General features: G+C 35.6%; 16 protein-coding genes and 3 pseudogenes across 19 annotated transcripts, besides 2 other annotated features; 10 read left to right on the top strand and 9 right to left on the bottom strand.

The window, feature by feature from the left end:
• Window positions 1–470: part of a mobile genetic element that runs on past the window's edge.
• A 531-nt stretch (window positions 471–1,001) lies between these two features.
• Window positions 1,002–20,106: part of a mobile genetic element that runs on past the window's edge.
• TVAGG3_0884410 (serine threonine-protein phosphatase family) lies at window positions 2,652–2,894 on the top strand (the record flags this gene model as incomplete). The annotated part of the gene is made up of 1 exon (XM_001301863.2): window positions 2,652–2,894. The coding sequence occupies one exon, from the start codon at window positions 2,652–2,654 to the stop codon at window positions 2,892–2,894; it is 243 nt and encodes an 80-aa protein (XP_001301864.2).
• TVAGG3_0884400 (phage tail repeat-like family) lies at window positions 4,023–5,180 on the top strand (the record flags this gene model as incomplete). Its single annotated transcript, XM_051250557.1, has 1 exon — window positions 4,023–5,180. A coding segment is annotated over one exon (1,158 nt), but the record flags the coding sequence as incomplete, so codon positions are not given.
• Window positions 5,260–6,136, bottom strand: TVAGG3_0884390 (uncharacterized protein; the record flags this gene model as incomplete). The annotated part of the gene is made up of 1 exon (XM_051250556.1): window positions 5,260–6,136. A coding segment is annotated over one exon (877 nt), but the record flags the coding sequence as incomplete, so codon positions are not given.
• TVAGG3_0884380 (uncharacterized protein) lies at window positions 6,153–6,554 on the top strand (the record flags this gene model as incomplete). Its single annotated transcript, XM_051250555.1, has 1 exon — window positions 6,153–6,554. One exon carries the CDS (start codon window positions 6,153–6,155, stop codon window positions 6,552–6,554), a length of 402 nt encoding a protein of 133 aa, XP_051086030.1.
• On the top strand, window positions 6,574–6,729 carry TVAGG3_0884370 (uncharacterized protein; the record flags this gene model as incomplete). Its single annotated transcript, XM_051250554.1, has 1 exon — window positions 6,574–6,729. One exon carries the CDS (start codon window positions 6,574–6,576, stop codon window positions 6,727–6,729), a length of 156 nt encoding a protein of 51 aa, XP_051086029.1.
• TVAGG3_0884360 lies at window positions 7,362–9,480 on the top strand (annotated as a pseudogene). The gene has a single exon. A coding segment is annotated over exon 1 (2,119 nt).
• Window positions 9,642–9,905, top strand: TVAGG3_0884350 (uncharacterized protein; the record flags this gene model as incomplete). Its single annotated transcript, XM_051250553.1, has 1 exon — window positions 9,642–9,905. One exon carries the CDS (start codon window positions 9,642–9,644, stop codon window positions 9,903–9,905), a length of 264 nt encoding a protein of 87 aa, XP_051086028.1.
• TVAGG3_0884340 (cytochrome B-C1 complex subunit 6, mitochondrial family) lies at window positions 9,955–10,659 on the bottom strand (the record flags this gene model as incomplete). Its single annotated transcript, XM_051250552.1, has 1 exon — window positions 9,955–10,659. One exon carries the CDS (start codon window positions 10,657–10,659, stop codon window positions 9,955–9,957), a length of 705 nt encoding a protein of 234 aa, XP_051086027.1.
• On the bottom strand, window positions 10,814–11,276 carry TVAGG3_0884330 (uncharacterized protein; the record flags this gene model as incomplete). The annotated part of the gene is made up of 1 exon (XM_051250551.1): window positions 10,814–11,276. A coding segment is annotated over one exon (463 nt), but the record flags the coding sequence as incomplete, so codon positions are not given.
• On the bottom strand, window positions 11,300–11,584 carry TVAGG3_0884320 (uncharacterized protein; the record flags this gene model as incomplete). Its single annotated transcript, XM_051250550.1, has 1 exon — window positions 11,300–11,584. The coding sequence occupies one exon, from the start codon at window positions 11,582–11,584 to the stop codon at window positions 11,300–11,302; it is 285 nt and encodes a 94-aa protein (XP_051086025.1).
• TVAGG3_0884310 (uncharacterized protein) lies at window positions 11,612–11,974 on the bottom strand (the record flags this gene model as incomplete). The annotated part of the gene is made up of 1 exon (XM_051250549.1): window positions 11,612–11,974. The coding sequence occupies one exon, from the start codon at window positions 11,972–11,974 to the stop codon at window positions 11,612–11,614; it is 363 nt and encodes a 120-aa protein (XP_051086024.1).
• On the top strand, window positions 12,365–12,954 carry TVAGG3_0884300 (annotated as a pseudogene). Its single transcript has one exon. A coding segment is annotated over exon 1 (590 nt).
• TVAGG3_0884290 (uncharacterized protein) lies at window positions 13,018–13,218 on the bottom strand (the record flags this gene model as incomplete). Its single annotated transcript, XM_051250548.1, has 1 exon — window positions 13,018–13,218. One exon carries the CDS (start codon window positions 13,216–13,218, stop codon window positions 13,018–13,020), a length of 201 nt encoding a protein of 66 aa, XP_051086023.1.
• On the top strand, window positions 14,134–14,701 carry TVAGG3_0884280 (organellar and viral DNA polymerase type B; the record flags this gene model as incomplete). The annotated part of the gene is made up of 1 exon (XM_051250547.1): window positions 14,134–14,701. A coding segment is annotated over one exon (568 nt), but the record flags the coding sequence as incomplete, so codon positions are not given.
• TVAGG3_0884270 (organellar and viral DNA polymerase type B) lies at window positions 14,728–15,048 on the top strand (the record flags this gene model as incomplete). The annotated part of the gene is made up of 1 exon (XM_051250546.1): window positions 14,728–15,048. One exon carries the CDS (start codon window positions 14,728–14,730, stop codon window positions 15,046–15,048), a length of 321 nt encoding a protein of 106 aa, XP_051086021.1.
• Window positions 15,384–15,665, bottom strand: TVAGG3_0884260 (protein of unknown function, DUF4106 family; the record flags this gene model as incomplete). The annotated part of the gene is made up of 1 exon (XM_051250545.1): window positions 15,384–15,665. The coding sequence occupies one exon, from the start codon at window positions 15,663–15,665 to the stop codon at window positions 15,384–15,386; it is 282 nt and encodes a 93-aa protein (XP_051086020.1).
• Window positions 16,415–16,636, top strand: TVAGG3_0884250 (uncharacterized protein; the record flags this gene model as incomplete). Its single annotated transcript, XM_051250544.1, has 1 exon — window positions 16,415–16,636. The coding sequence occupies one exon, from the start codon at window positions 16,415–16,417 to the stop codon at window positions 16,634–16,636; it is 222 nt and encodes a 73-aa protein (XP_051086019.1).
• TVAGG3_0884240 (protein of unknown function, DUF4108 family) lies at window positions 16,763–17,182 on the bottom strand (the record flags this gene model as incomplete). The annotated part of the gene is made up of 1 exon (XM_051250543.1): window positions 16,763–17,182. One exon carries the CDS (start codon window positions 17,180–17,182, stop codon window positions 16,763–16,765), a length of 420 nt encoding a protein of 139 aa, XP_051086018.1.
• On the bottom strand, window positions 18,470–19,816 carry TVAGG3_0884230 (annotated as a pseudogene). The gene has a single exon. A coding segment is annotated over exon 1 (1,347 nt).

Raw genomic sequence — 20,106 nt, 5'->3', positions numbered from 1 at the left:
ATGCTTAGCAATTTGGAACTCATAAATTAATAATTTCTTCAAGTAAAATTCTGCATTATTTCAAAAGTCAATAATTCTCTAGTAACTTTTCTTCAAACCCTAACCATTATATTATATGTGTAATAGAGAATAATTGCAAAAAAAGATGGCCGAATTTACTGGGTAGTTCTTGTGATGCGAAATAATTGGAATTTAACACCTAGTTTTAGCAGCATCATTCTCTTTTTGCTCTCATTTAAATGCTTTTGCACACTTTAATTTTGAAATATAAGAGTTTTGGAAATTATCAAATTTATCTGCTCAAATACTATAGATCTTCATAAGTGTTAATAGAATCACCAGCCTTACATATAGTGTTTAATATCATGATGTACATTATACTTGGATTCATTCCTTATTCATCTAGTTATTATAAGATTTACAACCCCATGAAAATTTAAAATTTTGTCAAAAATAGTGAATGTACCTTTCAATATTGTTCTCGCAACTTTTTCAGGAAATCAAAATCTAAATTCCACTGAAAACTCTTGTGAAGAAGTTAAATTGAGGCATACTGCCTAAAAGTAAGCATGCTATCGTTCCCAAAAGTGTCGTTCAATATTAAAAATATTTAAATAACTTCAAATACGGTTATAATCTTTAATTTTTCAAATGATGTTAGTGGGTTGTTGATTTGTTAAGAACCATTGCACAAATAATAACAATTAAAACCTAGGTCATTCGAACGTAGGTTTTGTTTCCTCAATAAGATTAAAACACACTTTATAATCTAATAAATTATACACTGATAAAGAACAAAAGTAAAATGATTGATGTTGTATCTTCATATACCAAACATACCTTAAAATGTTGTTATTGATTTTTTGAATATGTTCAAGATTCAATGAAAGTTATATGCAGCATACAATCTAACAGTGTGTGATTGATTTATCTCAAGTTCTGATCACGATTCAAAAAATCCAAAGTATATTCAAATTTTGATAAATTTTGGTTGGAAAATTAAAAAAAAAAAAAAAAAAAAAAAAAAAAAAGGCAGTGGGGCTTCCAGGCACTTCGTGCCTTCTAGCCCTGAAGATGTTTAGTATAAATGAAGTTCTTATATACGGGTCTTCCAGGAGCTTTTCACAAATTATATATGTTTTCATGTTTTGTCAAGACTTCTTCGTAAAATCAGACAAAAATAATGTTTAGGGTAGAAGGTTAGATATAACCTCTTTTCTAACCTCTTTTCTACCCTCTTGAATTTTCAAGATTTCTTCGTAAATGTTTTGTCACTTTTCTGTCACTTTTCAGGAAAAAAACATTTTTATTGTATATAAAATGAATTTTACAAAACCACCGTTACCCTTCTTTGGAAATAAGAGTAGATGTAAAGATATTCTATTGAGAGAACTTAAGAAACTACCGAATGGTCTAACATTTGTAGATTTGTTCGGTGGAAGTTTCTATATATCCCATCTGTGCCATACAATATTCCCAGACTCAAAGATTATATGCAATGACTTCGACAACTATATGAACCGTCTCAAACATATACCAGACACAAACAAAATATTGAGTGAGTTGAAAGAAAAGATACCTATAGGTAAGATGGAACGTATACCATTAGATAGAAAAATACTGTCAGAGAGGTTTTGAAAAAAGCAGAATATATAGACTGGGATAGTATATCTGCTAGACTATTATATAGTGGTGCTATAAGAGTTCATGACATTGAAACACTTATGTCAAAAGTTTTATATCTTAACTATACAAATGTTTTCAAAGAGGACATAGAAAAATATATTGAGGGTATAGAGTTTGTGAGATGTCATTGGACAGATTTGTATGAAAAATATAAAGACAAGGAAAATGTTTTCTATAGTCCCGTTCTATAACACATGGGATTTTCAATACCAAGTAGACTGGACTTTGAGAGACTCTTTAGAAACTTTAGACGTTTTACATAACCATCCATGCTTTTACTTTACATCCGATAAAAGTGGTTTGGAAAAGTGTCATGAGATGGTTAGAGGACATACATGACTATGAGTTTAGATACGATAAGATAGAATATGAGAGAGGTCCTATAAACTGGAGAAAGTGTCATAACAAAGAAATTTTACTAGTAAGTAAATGTGGTTTGAAATAGGACTACTTGTTTTTAGGTTTTTTCCATTGTGTCATTTATTTATTTGACGTGGCAGAAAAGTACAGAGAATATGAAGATGAACCAATGCCTGCAAATGTTCAGTATATGTACTCGTAAGAGATATTTTTATCTAATATTAAATGGACGCACAGAACTTAGCAAATGCACAGCAACCTGGACAACCAAACCCAGAGAATATTCCAAATGAAGTTAGAATACAAACTGCAATGGCAAACTATGGTCAAGTGCCAACAGATGTACAAATGCAAACTGCCATGTCAAATGACGCTGCGTTAGGCTTACCACCATGGTATGCAAATATGAGATGGAAAGAGTTTTATACAAACCCCGAAGTGGATATAAACAACTCTATGCAGATGACGCGAACACAGGAGTTGACCCAGAATATGTTTTCTACCAGAGGAGAAACAGAATGTATGAGCTCCAGTTAAAGAATGCTATGGAACTCAACAGGAAACGTAAGAGACTAGGCGGACATTAGATTTTTACATATAGTAAAATGGGTTTCTTCAGTAGTATTGGAAACTTCTTTCGAAATGTTGGAAGAGGTATATGGAATGGAATAAAAACCGTAGGAAGAGGAATTTGGAACGGTGTCAAAAATATTGGTAAAAGAGTAGGTCAGTTCGTTGGTATTATACCTAAAGACCCTGAACCAGAAGAACAAGCTCCTGTTATACAACAGCCTGAACCTGCACCACAGTCTAGTTGGCAACCAAATCCAACACCTCAACCGTATTAAAAAATTATATTTTTACCGTTCGATAGTAGTTGTATATGAAACTAAGTTCTAAGTAAAACGCATGGTATAATGGAATTATTCTTTTTCTTCCATCTGTAGTAAACCATACTTGAAAGTCTGAAATACTTCCACTCGGCGGCTCATATAGCTTTGTAGGTTTTTCGTAAAAGTCATTTGCCAAGCATAAGAAAGAGTTTTGGGCGCCAGAAAATGAAGCATGAACAATAATAGCAGCTGGGTCGAAAACATCTTTAAATAAATATGGTTCATCTCTTGCATATCGACTGTAAATATTTGCTAAAGGAAGTTCGACTTTCTGATTTAACATTCTTTGCAAATAATACCATGACATTGCAGTGAATTCTGTATATATTTGTTCGTCTTTCTTTGGATTGTCTTCGTAGATTTGAAATGACACTTGTGAATTTTGTTTGTCATATACAATTCTCACATAAAGTGTGCTCTCGGTATTTGCATATTCATCAGCATATTTTGCATAACATGAATTTATTTTATCTTCTATATTTTTTAACGCAGTCTGTAGAGAAGATGAAAGGTCAACTTGTATTAGCTCAATTTCTTCCCACATTTTTCGTTTCCCTTCAGATATATAATCTATATGAAACCTTACAATAAATGGAAAACTTTTATCTTCTACAGAACAAACTTCATTCTACGAAAGCCAATAGCTTTTGTGACAGATGGGTCTCTTAGCCATCTTAATGGGTAGTCAAAACGATAGCCTTCATGCTTTACGGTCTCTGTCTCAAACTTTTGACCGACATTAGTAAAAAGTTCATCTAATGGTTTAGTTGTAGCAACTCTTGAATTTTCTTTTTCTATTGAAAGCATATTTTATCTAGAATAAAAATGTCGAAAGAAACAGCGTCTATGAGAGAAATACAACACAACCGACAACTCATTTTGCAAGCTCTAAATAAGAACACAACAAACTTTTCAAACTATTCTAAGATATCTGAGTCATTGAAAGAAGGAAACTTAAAACTGACGATAAACCCAATGACAGACGAGTTTCTGTTTCAAGACAGTAAGAACCATACTGTTTGTATAAATCCAACAAAAAGAACTTTAAACGAGAAACCTATAGATGAACTTCTTTTGAAAGCAGATGTTGACAACAAAGCTGACAAAGAGTATGTCATTGAAAAAGTTCAAGAAGAACATGACAGAGCAGATGCAACATATGCAACAAAAGCAGATGTTAACAACAAAGCTGACAAAGAGTATGTCATTGAAAAAGTTCAAGAAGAACATGACAGAGCAGATGCAACATATGCAACGAAAGAACATACTCATCCTGAACTAGCAGACAAAACATATGTTGACAATAAAATGTCAAGTGAAGTGACAAGAGCTGAAAACGAATATTCTAAAAAGACTCATACACATACCATTGCAAATATTACAAACTTACAAGAAACCTTAAACAGGAAAAGTGACGTTGGACATACACACGATTTCTTCGCAACTGTTGGTATAGAAAATATTGCAGGAACGGTTGAAGAACCTGATGGAACTGGTGGGGATGTATTAAATTGGAAACCTCCTAACTTTCCACAAGGTTTAACATCGGATGAAGACATAACAACGATGAAATACACTAGATGTAGAAATGTTTTTGTCATGGAGGATGAAAACAAAGTTAAATTCACTGCTCAAGATTTATATGACAACAAAGCTGACAAAACATATGTTAACGATGAGTTAGATAAAAAAGCTGACAAAACATATGTTAACGATGAGTTAGATAAAAAAGCTGACAAAACATATGTTAACGATGAGTTAGATAAAAAAGCTGACAAAACAGAGCTTCAAACGTTAAAGACAGAAATACTTCAAACACTATATCCTATAGGTTCTATTTACACGTCAATGAACTCTACCAAACCAGAAGTAGTACTTGGTCTCGGAACTTGGACTCAAATAGTCGACAGGTTTTTGTATTGTGCAAACTCTTCAAAGGAAACAGGTGGAAGTAAAACGATTTCAGGTGCAAATTTACCTGCGCACAGTCACTACATAAATTTAAGTACATCTGAAGCAGGTTTGCATAGTCATAGATTTTGGGATTGGTCAGGAATGACAAAAGGTAAAGGATATGATGTTAAAGAGGACGTTAAGTTTGCTATAAATTGTTACTGGAGTAACACTGAGGTAGGAGGAAGCCATACACATCGCGTTTCAGGATATACACAAACAACGGGACAAAGTAAAGACTATATGCCACCTTACATGACAGTTTACGCATGGTATAGAATTGCTTAGTCGTCATTTTCAACTTCTTTAGCATATTCGTCAGGAGTTGTCTTATATTTGTTAGGAACTGTCTTTGAAAGTATACCACCTTGAACTTTAACAAGTTTGAAACGAGGTCTGACAATAGTAGTTTTATCTTCTGCTTGCAGTCTGTACATTTTGCCATGTTTGCCTAAAACTTCATAATATTCTCTTGTATACTTTCTTCTATTTTTACGAACACGAATGCGAGTACCTGTCGAGTTCCCATTGTTGTCATAGTCAATAGTATTTTCATATGGGTCGCGTTTAGGTATTTCTATTTTTACTTTGTCACCTTTCTGAAGTTTGAAGCCTGGCATTCTTTCTTGTTTGTCTCTTTTGACTAAACTATTAAATATATAGTCTTTCTCTAAGTCAGGGTTGTTTTTCATTTCTTCGGGGGAGTGGTTTCCCAAACCTTTTTGTTTACGGCTATTGTAAATATTTAAAACTTGTCTCATCTTTGCCATGGAGAAATGTCTATATTTGTCGTCATATGACATTTCATCTACCTCACCACTTTGTGGTTGGTTTAAGTCTCTTAAGATTTTTATACAACTGTCAATGACACCAAGAGCAGAATGGTTTTGGTCGACAATGAAATATTGGTTTACATTTTTTGAACGCAGATAGTTTTTAATATCGTCTGATTTGAAAGAACGTTCACAGTCAGATGTCAGTTTTGTTGGATGGTATTTGTCAACGAATATTGTCAAAGCAGTTTTCACATCTAAAATATTTTTGGACTGTAATGGTATGGCTTCACAGTATCTTGTGTTTTGACCGACAAATATTAGCCAGTATGGAGGTCCATCTTCTCTATACCTCGGAATGTTTTCCAAGATATCCATAAACCAAGCATTTGGTGTTGAACTAAAGATTTTTACCATGAGTGCTTTCTTTGTTGCTTTAGAAACATACGGGTCCTTGTTTGGATTCGTCATTTTTATCCTATAAGAAATGGGTTTATTTGGCGCATTAGCAGGAGTTGCATCCAGATTTTTGCCCGCAGTGGGAACAATAGCCAGAGGTGTATTTGGAGTTGGAAGGAAGATTTTGAGTACATTAGGTATACTTAAAGAGAAAGCACAACCTATTATACAAACTGTACAGAAAGGTTGGGATGTAGCACGAGATGCAGCAAATCTTATTCCAAATCCTGAAACAAGAGGAAAAGTTCAAGGATGGATGGACAATGTAGGAAGACAAGCAGGAAACTACTATAACAAAGCAAATGACTACTATAACCAAGCAGGACACTATATGGACCAAGGTGAAAGATTCTTTAACAGAGGATATAACCATGCACAACAGTGGGTAAACAACAACCAACCGCAACCGCCTCAAACGTGGGGAATGTAAATTTTTTTACTGAGATGAAATGAACAATACAGCATTGAGACAAATGGGTTCAAGATGGATTTGTCGACTTCCAGTAGTTACACAACCACGTGTTTGTCAAGTTCTTCCTATACCTCAGGAAGTTTTAGACCGACTTAAAAAACCTAAACAACCAGTTGAAAACAAACCAAACTAAAATTTTTTACTGAGATGAAATGACCGAAGAAGTTGAAACGGTAGATTTGACACCACAAACAAAAAGTTCAGAACCATTGTCAAAACCTGTCAAAGAACTTACAGATGAAGAGAAAAATTCAATAATAGAAAGTGCCAGGTCTGGAAATACAAACCCTAACTACAAAGTCACTTTTCATAGAAATGGAACGGCTAGTATCTCAAAAAAGAAACAGACTCTCACAAATAAAATATTGAAGTCTGAAGGAGCTTTCGAGACAACAGATGGAAGGTATACTTCACTGACCAACAGTTCATTATAGAACATCTCATTGACTTAGAGTCGAAATATTCTAAACTTTACAACAAACACAAAAAGTTGAAAGGAAAACAAAAACAAATGGCATATGATATTTATGAAGATGTTGACGACACAACCATACCTGCAAGTGAAGTAAAGTCAGGTGAACCAAAAAGTGACGAAAAACCGATAGAAGAAGGTGAGCCAAAAACTGAAGATAAACCAAAACCAAAGGTTAGTTTCCAAACTAAACCAAGTCAACCTTCATTAGCTGGTATGGGTTGGCGTCAAAGACTTATGGCAGCAGGCGGTTATGTAAAGTAAAGAAAAAACATTTTTTTATTTTTATAAAAATGCCCCCATATAGAATGGATAGAAAATCTGCTAGAATAAAAGCAGAGTTAGAAAGATATGGTTGGAAAGTTTCGAAGAATTTTAAATATAGGAAGGGAAGACCCATAAAAGTCTATGACAAACTGGCTGGTCTTCGCTACGAAATGGACTTAGAAACAGCACGCGCAAACTATCCAAACAGATTAGAGAGGTTAGAAGAAGAACGTCTTATGGACATGCCTTTCGATGTTAGTGAACCTCAAGTTGAAGGACACGACGGCTTTGCCAGATTCTACTGGAAACATGACGAACAATTGCATCCTTTGAGAAGGAAAAAAGGAAAAGGTGAAGACAAACATGCTCCCATGGAAAGAACAAGATATGCATATGAAAAGTATCGTGAAGTTAGAAGTCAAATTACATCTGGTCGAACCTTTACAGTAAACTTTGACGAAGGAAAGAACAAAGAAGGCTTCATGGGTGTACTTGCTGCCATACAAGACGGAAATAAGAAAGGATACAATCTCAGACTAACCATAACAGATTTGGACGGTCACATTTACTATGCACATGGCAATGTCACAACAGCTGCAATGCTTCTTGACGCTTTCAAGACTACAAAGAGAGAACAAATGGTTGACTCCGACTCAGACATTTTGAATGCAATTGAAGGAATTGCAAGTGTAAAATTTGAATGGTACCAACCTAACCCTCAAGCAGTCAGACAACATGCTGGATACTTCCCGTTCATAAATAAGTCTGACATTGACTTGACAAGGTATGGAATTTACAATTCAATTGAAACAATTGTCAATGAACCTTGTATTCTTACATGTCTCAGGAACTCTGGTCTTGTTTCAGAAGAGAAAATGAAGTATCTTGAGTCATGTGTGAAGACAAGGTACATGCTCAGAGGTCAATTGGCTAAAATTGCACCGTTGGCAAATGTCAATATCCGAGTCAACATACCTACAGCTAAAGGTTCTTCACATGACGACTATGTTGTTGACAAAGACTTACCATGGTTGAAGATTGCAATTGTCCACAACCACTTCATGTTGAACGAAAGTCTTATGTTCGGAAAAGGCAAGTGCAACATTGTCAGAGCTGTAAACATTCTTTTCGAGAAAGGTTTGTTGGAACCAATTCCAGATGACAAGCTGACAGAAACTTTTGTACCAAAAGACGAAACAAACTTTTCATTGTTAGCAAGACCAAAAGTTGTTCCAGACAAAGTTATAGCACAAAAGAAGTACACTGTTCCAAAAGGAGTTGGATTGTTCGGATACCAACCTGAACCAGAAGAACTTCCAATGAGGTTGCAAGAACTTCAAGATGCTATAAACAAACTTCCATTGAGACATCCAATTGACGTCAAATTGTATTGGAGAGCATCGGAGTTAGGTCAGAAGGTTTTATATGAAACAGGTTGCTTCGACGATGTTTATGAGATAGCAGGCGAAGTTTCTCAGAAGATAAGAGACTCACTTGAATTTCCACGAACTGGACCCATTGGTTGCGACAAGTTCGACTCACGAAAAGATATACTATGTCGACCTTAACGCTGCATACATGAGGTTCGTCCAATATATCCCGACTGGAATTCCAAACGAAGACGGTGAGTTCCCAGGAAGGAACTATACAGTTGGAAAAGTCATACAACAACTGTATGATATTAGGAAAGCTTCAAACCCCAAACTTGCAATGACACTCAAATTGCTTATGAATTCGACATGGGGATATTCCATTAAGAAACCTCAAGCGATGAAGAGTAAACACTATGAGAAGGTCGACAACTTTGTTGAAAGGTTCTCCCCTTTTGTTTTGAAATACGAATTTACTCAAGGTCAAGGTGGCTTAGTAACCACAGTAAAACCTATTGTCGAACATTGGTCTTACCCTCAGTTCGCAAAGGCAGTCCTTGACAACTACAACAAATTCTTCTCCGAAGTCAAATCCAAAGTGAAGGTTTACTATGAGAACATTGACGCACTCATGACGAACGAAGAAGGCTATAACAAACTCATTGAAATGGGAATGGTCGGTGAAAAGATGGGTCAATTCAAATTGGACAAAATTTTCACCGAAGTTCATGTCCTATCAAGGAAGTACTGGGTGTTAAAGAAGAGAAATAGTTAAACATTGCATGAAATAAAAAATTTTTATTCGAATTTGAATCGGACAGGTCGAGTTACACCATTCTTGGTCTCAAACTCATATATAACCTGTTTGTCTGTATTTTCGTCGACTATGGCACGAGACACAAACATTGACCAAACGGACAAAAAGTGTCATTTCAGATGGTCCCGCAGCCAATCGCATTCGAGCACTTCGAAGAAGCCTTACGTTCCAAGGGAGAGGGTGTCTGGTGCAAGGGAGAGGTCATGAGACTCTACGAGCAGTACATCCTCAATGCCTGGGAGGACAAATCGTCCTTGGATTGGCAATTCTACCAACTCCTCTGGGACGACCTCCTACGCAACTGGGATGACGAAAGAGTCCAATTCAGAGGTCGGGAGCTAATTGTCCAAATTACCCTTAATTTAACCCACTTAATGAACTAAACACCTAAATTTACTCGGGGTTTCCCCCTAAAATAAAATTTTTTTACTCTTAGAACCACTCGAGGTTCTCCTTACGGTTGTTGAGCTTGTCACCGTCAATGTGTCTGACCTTCGTCCTCTTGTTTGGATTTGGAACCCATTGAATTGCGACAAGCTTGCCCATGGAGATTGAACCGTAATTCCGAAGGGTAAGGTTCAAGTGTCCCAAGTTGTTGAGAACTGGGGTAAGAACCTTGCCGGTCTCCTTGTTGCGGATTTGGTATGGGTAGGGTTGGGAAATTTCGTAAGTGTCATCGGCAACAAGGGTTGCCCAAACTTCCTCTTCTTCGTGTTTCTCTTCTTCCTCTTCTTCCTCTTCCTCTTCTTCGTGTTTCTCTTCTTCCTCGACAATTCCTTCGGCAATTCTGTGTTCACGAAGTACGGTGTTGGAGGTTCTGTCCTTTCCGAGTACCTTCCAGATGGCGTCTATCTCTTCGAAGAAACGGTAGATGAGTCTGGCAAGGTCTCGGTTCTCTCTCGCGTAAATGCGCAAGGTTTCCGTCAAATCGTTCAGGACTTTCTCATTGGAAGCTTGGTTCATGAGGAACTCACCTTTAAGTCCCTTCATCTCTTCCATAAGACTACTTTGGAGAGTCTTAACGGTGTTTGTCAGATGAGCTTTCAAATTCATAATTTGAAGTTGAACTGGGCGCTTGTCTGGCAACCTTGAAAGGACATCTTCCATTGAGTTTGGCTTCGGTGCTTGTTCGGACATCGAAAAAATGAAGTGGTTTGAGAATGGCGGTTTTACTTCAAAAAGCTTGTTATGACAGTTATGTCATACAACAAGTTTAAAATAATATCTTGTTCTTCTTCTGAACGTTTGTTGTCTCTTCCGATAAAAGTTTCGAACATGAGAACCAAAAAACGTTTTTTGAGATTGCGGAAGAGTTCAGGCAAACGTTCATATTCTGGATATATTGGGAGCAGTTCAAAACATCTGAGCTGACTTTCGGACAAAATTGGGACAATGTCAGAAAATTCATCTTTGGTCGGACTGCTTGAAGGTAAGTCCCTTACATGTAAGTAGCTCTGGTAAAGTCTTCTCATTTCTGCTAACTTTTGGAGTATAGCTTCGTAGTTTAGAAGTTTTAATTTTAATTGTCTTATTCCACTCTTTACTTCTAAACGGTAACTATCCATGAGGTCAAGAGTAGCTTTGGTAGCTTTAAGTGGAGCTATCTGTTCCTTGACTTGTGCAATTTTGGTTGCAATTGTGGTTTGAGCTCCTTCAAGTTCGCCGTCTATGTCGTTCTCAACACCTTCAACCATAGCTTGAAACTCTTCATCGGTCCATTGAGATTGGTGTGGGACGAATTTAACTTGCTTCATTCAAAAAAGAAAAAAAAATGTTTTTACTCAAAGCGTGCCATATAGATGGCTATAAGAAACTTACCAGAAGGCTTCTTCTTCACATGAGTCTTCGGCAACTTGAGTGTTGGTGTTGGAGTTGGGTCTGGAATTTCAATTCTCTCTCGAGCGCAACAACAGATGTCAGAATAACATTCCCCACTGTCTTTCTTGCCACCATAAATTGTGTATTGACCGAACTTGCATTTGCAGGAAGACCGGTCAATACAAGGTTCACAGTTGAAATAGTTGTACACAAACCTGTTGAGTACGAGTGTGAGTAAAAACATAAAAAAAGTGAAGTTAAAATGAGATGTTTACTGAATTGGTTGGATGTCGCCTTCTGAGGTTATGAAGAACGGCTGTCCAGAGTAGTGAAGTAGTGCTCTGAGAATTTGTGTAATTCGTGGAATTGGGCTCTCACGATATGGAAGTAGTATCCAAGGACGTTTCATGAAGAACTTCAAGAGGGCTTCTTTCTTCACATCCTTAATATCATCGAATGCAGTGCCTTCTGGAACTTGAATTGCAACACCTGTTTCAATTTCCAACTTTAAGACACTATTCTTGGACAACCAGAAGCCAATGGACTTGCTTGGTTTGCACTTGCTGAGATATTCCTTCACGGTTTCATTTACCTCAATTAGATAAATTGCTTCGTCTAAGGGGTCAAGCTCCATACTGAGTCAGTACAATATTGTACTTTTTCAAGACAATGTTGTACTTTTTCAAGACAATGTTGTACTTTTTCAAGACAATGTTGTACTTTTTCAAGACAATGTTGTACTTTTTCAGAACAATGTTGTACTTTTTCAGACAATGTCTCTCAAATTTGAGTACAGCTGTACTTTTTCAGAACAAGTCTTGAACTTTTTCAGAACAATGTTGTACTTTTTCAAGACAATGTTGTACTTTTTCAAGACAATGTTGTACTTTTTCAGACAATGTTGTACTTTTTCAAGACAATGTTGTACTTTTTCAAGACAATATTGTACTTTTCAAGACAATGTTGTACTTTTTCAAGACAATATTATATTGTTTCAGAACAAAGACGGTTAAGACACAAACGAATGTCCGACGTCCCACCTACTGAACCCGTTCCACAGCCAGAAGAACAGCATGCTCCAGCACCACAACAGGTTCCACCTCCACAAGGCTCCCACAGCAACCTCAGTTCCAACAAGGACCTCCGAATTACTACCAATTTCCACCTCAAGGTTACTACCCACCACAAGGCTTTCCAAACTACCCACCACAAGGCTTTCCAAACTACCCTCCTCAACCCATGCCTTACTTCCCTAACCCTTGGATGTTCATGTCAAACCCTCCACCCCAATTCCAATCTCAATCCCAATCGAAGAGAGACCAAGAGTTCGAAGAAGGTCTGAACCGTTTACGCAAAGAGTATGCCACAGCCCCTATGGAAGATGACAGGCTTTCAGTCTCTTCCCTAAGGTCGACCAATTCGACTCGTACCACAGATTCGGTTCGTGACCGTGAAGACTACCTCAAGCAGTCTGAGAGACTCTTCATCTACAACCATTTACAGTTGGAGCTCTCAAGAACATGCGCAATTACGAAGGTCAGACACCAGCTGGAGACCGCAAAACAGACGTACTCGCAAGAGCAGTCCAACTGGTCAAGACAAAGACTGAGATAGTCGACTTCATTCTTGCAGCTTGCCCATACAAGTAAAAAAATAAACAATTACGAGTTAAACTTTTTACTCTTTCTTTTCTGAGTTGTTTAGAGCTGGTTTCTCTTGTAGAAACCTTTCGTACTCTTCCATGGTCATGTAATTGCGAATTTGGTACGCAATTCCAGGTTCGTTGTTTTTGAACCTTACGTATGTAACGCTTCCATCCTCCTCAGGGAAGTAAGCTGCTAACATCTGACCAAGTTTTCTCGGTGACTCGGAGCTCATAAAAATGTCACTTTTTAAACGTTAAGTTTTTAGTCTTATTTTACCCTTTGTTTACCCTTTGTTTGTCAAGGTAGTATTGGAGTGCAATTTCTCCAAATTCTCTGTGTCGGAGTTCTTCAGCATTTTCCAAGGTGTACCTGGAGAACTCAAAGAAGTTGTCAAGAACATACTGCCATGCTGCTCTTCTGAGTTCGTCGGTATTTTGGAAGTGTTGCACCTTCGAGTCTTCGGACATGAAAAAATAACACTTTTTCTATTAAACCGTTTACAATTTGAATTTTGTTGCTGAATTCGCAAAAATATATTTAGGGTAGAAGGGTAGATATAACCTCTTTTCTAACCTCTTTTCTACCTCATGAATTTTCATGAATTTTATACAGAAAATGCTTGTTTTGAGGTCGAGCCACTTTTGGCTCCACCGTATTCTTTCAACCAAAACTCATGAATTCGGCAAAAATATATTTTAGGGTAGAAGGTTAGATATAACCTCTTTTCTAACCTCTTTTCTAACCTCATGAATTTCATGAATTTTATACAGAAAATGCTTGTTTTGAGGTCGAGCCACTTTTGGCTCCACCGTATTCTTTCAACCAAAACTCATGAATTCGGCAAAAATATATTTTAGGGTAGAAGGTTAGATATAACCTCTTTTCTAACCTCTTTTCTACCCTCTTGAATTTGTCATGAGTTTTATACAGAAAATGCTTGTTTTGAGGTCGAGCCACTTTTGGCTCCACCGTATTCTTTCAACCAAAACTCATGAATTCGGCAAAAATATATTTTAGGGTAGAAGGTTAGATATAACCTCTTTTCTAACCTCTTTTCTACCCTCTTGAATTTGTCATGAGTTTTCCCGAAATAAAAAATAAAGTTGGTTTTTTTAAAAAAATATTTTTTTATTTTTATTGTAAGAACATGTTAGCAACAACAGCACCAAACTCTTTAGTCATGAATCCTACGTCAATGTTAGTAGAGATGAAAAGCTTCATTCCTTCTTCATATACTTTCGAAACAAAAATCCAGAAGATAAAGCAAGAACTTTTAACAAGTAATTTAGACTGTAGTGCGAAAGATGAAACAAATGAACAGTATCTTTATGAAATGCAGGACATTATTGACCATTTACCCAAATTGCCTGAAATCCAACAACAAAAACTAACTATTCCTGAATTCGACGAAATAGAAGTCAAAGCAACTGACTCAGTAGAAATAAAGAAGTTCATACGAAAGGTTAACTATGAGTTTCTTGGATTTCATTGCAACCACAAAGTCATGGACAAAGATTGCGATATGGTATATAAGAACATCTCTGACATATACAAATCTGGGGAGTTTAAGACCTACGACAACTTTGTTTCGTTAGTTGCAAAATGTGTTTGGGAAATAAGAGATAAAGATAGTAGGGGTAAGGTATGGAACGAACAAATAAAACCCGCAACTTTTGAGTTAAAGAGAGCAATTGACGCCTTAGTCATACTAGCAGGTAAGGTTTCAGAATATAACGCAAAAATGAACCCACAATGTTCAAAATGTAAAGCAGCAATGAGGAAATATAACTACTCCGTCAAAGAGATAGAACGTATGCGAAACGACTATGCTGACTTAAAGAAAGAAGTAGAGAAACCAGCAGAAGATAAAATGGACATGTTGACATTTCTGAACAAAAACTATCCAACAGCTGACGATTTCCTTCTATCTGACGTCAAGAAGAAATATAAAGAAACTTTCGGCATTGTGAAAACATTCGATGTACTGACAGAAGAAATAGAAGCTACAAAACTGTTTAGAATTTCACGAATTCACAATGTTTACCATGTAAAACGCTTATAAAATAACTGGGGTAGAAAAGAGGTTAGAAAAGAGGTTATATCTAACCTTCTACCCTAAAATATATTTTTATTGAATTCTGAGTAAAATTCTGAGTAAAATGACATATGGAACACGTACTTTTTCAGTAAGGACATATGGGGTAGAAAAGAGGTTAGAAAAGAGGTTATATCTAACCTTCTACCCTAAAATATATTTTTGCTGAAAAAAATGACCAAATTTCATGAAATTTCTCTAGACCGACTTTTACAGGGGTAGCCAAAACTCTATGAAAACAGTGAAAAATAACAGAGTATTTTGACAACTTCAAACAAGCAGAGTAAATGAACCATTTATTTTTATTGACTTTTTACAATTTGAACTTTGTTCGCGTAGATGTGAATTCTGAAAGAAGTATGAGGGTCTTGTATGACTTTGTACTTCTCCCATAGTTCATGTCTGTCAAACTTACCTGCCATGGACTCTTTCATAAGTTCCATGAAATCGTCTTCGGACAATCCAGGGAAAAGTACAATGTCAGTAAGTATTCTCTTTACATCCTTACTTAAACTCTTGGCTGTCTGTACACAAATGACAACTGAAATGTTAAAGTGTCTGAGCTTCTTAAGAATTCGACACATGTCTTGTTCTCTGTTCTTTAACAAAGGATGAGAAGCAAAGTCATCTAAGATAAGAAGACATCTATGAGGGTAAGTCTTCCAATCGTAAGATTGCAATTTCTTCGAAATGTATTCTATCTCTTTCTGTTTGTTTCTGAAGTGTTTCTTCTCTAATATTCTCTGCATTTCCTCATTTGGGTCTTTAAACTTCGAATTTATATACTCATTTATAGCATTGTACTTCAAAACTCTTCTTTGGTACTTCTTTATCCAATCTAACAACTCAGAGTCTTTTATACATACTAACTTAGACTTTTTATAATATCTTTGAACGAATTACGGTTTGGTCAAATTGACCAGAAGTACTACAAATGACTACTAACTCATAGAATGGGTTCTTCTCATCTAGTTCTTGTTGTTGTGCAGCCATTTTAAGATAAGTGAAAGTCTTACCCGACCCAGGTGGTGCAATTAGACCTGTTATACCATTCTGAGCAAATAAGAACTTGTCATGTATGGGTTTTATCTGAGCATTTTCTAACTTCCTCTTGTTCTTTAAAACATTCTCAAATTTCTTGTCAATGTCAGCAAACTTTTTTTCTAACATATTTTTAGAAAAATTAAAATTTTTATCTTTTTGAAAATGTCTAGCGATTTCGCTATCTATATTCGAGACAAACTTTTCGACAGCAAAACATCTGTCGACCATAAAATCTTACATAGTGTAAACAAGAAAGGTGAATTTGTTCTAAAGTTCTGTTTCTGGGAATATGACAAGAACCATAAAACATTACAGAGCAGTCTTAAAATTTGTCAATGACAGACTTGTTGACAGAGATGACGCCGATTGGAAAGATGAAGTCCAACAAAAGTTCTTAGAATGCAAAGAAGACACATGCGCTGTTCTTGAAGATGAAATAGAAAACAGAATAGAAGAGCTATTAAAGGACAAAGAACTTTTACAAAATATGGTTCTGAGAAATTTGACATAACTCCACCAGAAAGAAGAAGAAGAAGAGAGAAAGAAAGAAAAGAAAGTAGAGAAGAGAAGAAAGAAAGAAGAGAGAAGAAGAACCAGAGCCAGAGAAGAATTGACATGTAAAAATAAAATTTTATTTTTAGAACATTTCTGGGTCAATGTCAATGTTCTCTTCCTCTTTAGGAGCAAACACTGGCTTAGACTCTAAAATCTTTTTACCCAATTTACCTTGAACTTCAACTATCTTAGACTCATAATATTCATAGTCGTCTGCTTTCTTTGGTTCATAAGGTATAACAAGTTTGTATGCTTTGCCTTCTTTAAGGTTTGAGAACCTTCTGTCAAAATTTTCTTTGACTGCTAACAAACCTTCTATGTCTAAGTCTTCAAATTTCGCACCATTTTTAGTCACAATAGCAAACTTAACTGGTTCGATGTTCCAAACTTTGTCAAATGTAGACTTTTCAAAATGGTAGAAGTAAACATTCAAATAAGCGAATGGGTCTAGTTCTTCTTTGACTTCTGTCATGTACTTATTTACTGAAATATATTTCGTCATCTTTTCTATCGGATAAAAAAATATTTTTTTAAATTTACTCATAAAAATTTTCTTTGTATATACCATTCTGAACATCTAAAAGATTTTTGACATTTGCCAAGAATGTTCGTTTAGACGCTGTCATATAACCATACTCTTGACAATATTGTTTATATTCATCGTACAATGACCTTTCATCTAAACACTCAAAGTTAGTCTCATCTATAAACAGTTCATATACACTCTTGTTTGCTTCTAACAATGTTTGTCTTTCTTCGGTATGTGGAATTTGTCTTGGATTGAACTTAGAAATATCTAATGTCATGAAATATGAGAACAAGTGGTTGTAAAAGTTAGGTGTCAAAGTTTCTGCTAAGTCGTCAAAATATTCTGTATCTTGCATATGAGAATCTGACGTTCTGACAACTACATATCTTCTGTCAGAACTTTCTAACTTCATCGGAACATTGTTTGAAACCATAATGAAGTTTGCAACATTTTCACAAACTCTTTGGTCTTTATATTTTCTTTCAACAACTCCAACTTTGTCTGTTATAAGACTCTTCAAAGCATCTGAGTTTAAAACTTTTGTTGTATCTATACTTTGAAGTTCGTTACATACTATAAGTTTCATATTCTCTATTGAAGAGTTAAATTTACCGCAGATGTTTTCTAAGTTTGTCATATTCGGTTCGAATAGCCCTCTAACAGTTTGCATAAGATATCTGTAAAGAAAGTGTTCTTACCAGTTCCTTGTTTTCCAATTATAATGAGAGCAGTTTCATTTTTAGCACTTGGATGTTGTAAGATGTTTGCAAACCAACATAAGATATACTCATAGACTCTTTCGTTTCCATTGCATATAATTTCTTTGACATGGTCTAACCAAGCTTCTATAATTTTCTTTCCATTCTACTTGTTCGTATTTATATCCAGTGAAGATAGAATAGAAGTTTGGAGAAGGTGTATAAACTTTATACCTCGAACTGAAAAATCTTCTAACTTTGACAATAAGATATCCCAAGCATCTAACATCTTCATACCAACTTGTACGACTTTTATTTTCTTAAGTTTCTGTCTACATTCTTGTTCTGAAACTATTGTGCTCTTGGTTTGTTAAAGACAACATCCCATTCTTTCATGACATAACATTCTGGGGCAGAGTCGACATAAATGACTAAACGTTTCAAATTCTCGACTGCTTTGTTATAGTCTCTAAATGGACACATATTTCTGAACGCTTGGAAGTCATAAAAATCTGAAACGTCTATTCTGTACATTTTTATAAAAATAAAAAAAAATATTTTTTTATTCTTGAGCTTGTTGTTGCATTTGTTCCATTTGTTGCATTTGTTGTTCTTGAGCTATTTGTTGTTGAAGTTGTTCTTGTAGTACAATACTTTCACCAGTTGCATCTTCCAATTCGAAACTTTCTGCCGTCATTGACAAATACATAGGACATAAAAGTTTTACAGGAACAAAGTTTGCGTCAACTAAGGTTAAGTTTATGTTTGCTAAAGTGTTTGAGTTTACTAAAGCTGAAAACTCTGCATTCGAATGAACAATAGGCAAACCAGCAGAGAAAGTGTTGTTTATACGCATGAGTATCTTTTGGTCATAGTAGTTTCTGTCGACATTCGAATAACACTTTGAACCTAAGTTTGAAACAATATATAAAATAGGTGTACTTAAAGTCAATGGAACAGACAAACCTTGTATGACACCTTTTCCTGTTATAGGAAACTGTTGGTAGTAAAAACCAGATATAAGTTTTGTATTATAGCTCATATCGTTTATACTAAACTCAGTCGGACATCCAAACATAATGAAACCTGCTCTAGTTGCAGCACATGTTACATCCGTCCTTAAAGTATTAAATAAGTCAACAAAACCTGTTGGTGGTATATCTGAGTAAGTATCTTCAAAGAAGTATTTTTTACCATTCACAACAACAAAGTCTTCTGGTGTCAAAAGAGCAAAACAGGCTTTAGTCGTCATCGTGTTTAAGGTCAGTTTACAATATCGTCCTTGAGGACTTTGTAAGTTTGTTGTTATAGAATTATATGACTCAGGGTTTTTAGTCGTAATAGTATAAACCACTATGTCTTCTGCCATTTACTTAGCAAGTAAATTTTAATGAAATGTTGTGGTCGTCAAATATTTTTATGACGTCTGGGAAACTATATTTTAAGTTCAACGTTTCACCTCCTTTCATAACGTATATCTTGTCAATGACATTATATGAAACACCACAGCAAGCAATGTCGGGTTCTATTTCTTTGATGTTTATATCGTCTGCCTCTGTCAAAAGTTTCAATAGTTCTTTCAAAATTTCATGAGGTGCGATGACATATGAGTTCACTTTTACAGGGTTGTGTTCGACCAAGTTTAACATTATACCAAAGCTTGACAAATCTTCTCCTGAGTTTTAAGTTTGTCTTTAAGTTGTTGGTAGTCGTTTCGAATATCTGCAACAGAACTTAAGTCTCTGCTAACTTCAGGATATGTTGGTTGTTCTTTTACAGGAACTATTGTTATACCATCTTCGTCTTCGTATGGTTTCCCCACTTCAACATCTCTTTCTTTGACATTGACAACAACACTTTGACTGTTTGTTTGAGTTGGTGAATTTAACTTCACATCTGCCACCGCCATTAAACCTTTTGAAACACTTACGCTTCTATTTTTCGGAAATGACATTTTACTTAGAATAAAAAGATGGACGTATTTGAGTATCTCTTCGAATTGAAGCAAAACAAAGTTTACACACACAAACAATACAAGTTCATTGACAGAATAGTTCTTTACAAACAATGGAAAATGTTATAGAATAGCAGTCTTTGCTGAACCAAAATATTTTCATAAAGCAAAGAAAGTTGGTATAACCGAGATGGTGAAAGTTCTTGAAGCAGACAAAAATATAACAACAAAACTGACCGATATTT

Source organism: Trichomonas vaginalis, chromosome VI (genome assembly GCF_026262505.1).
Source record: "Trichomonas vaginalis G3 chromosome VI, whole genome shotgun sequence".
Taxonomy (NCBI): domain Eukaryota; phylum Parabasalia; order Trichomonadida; family Trichomonadidae; genus Trichomonas; species Trichomonas vaginalis.
The sequence above is the reverse complement of the archived record's forward strand: the minus strand, read 5'-3'. Positions and strand labels throughout refer to the sequence as shown.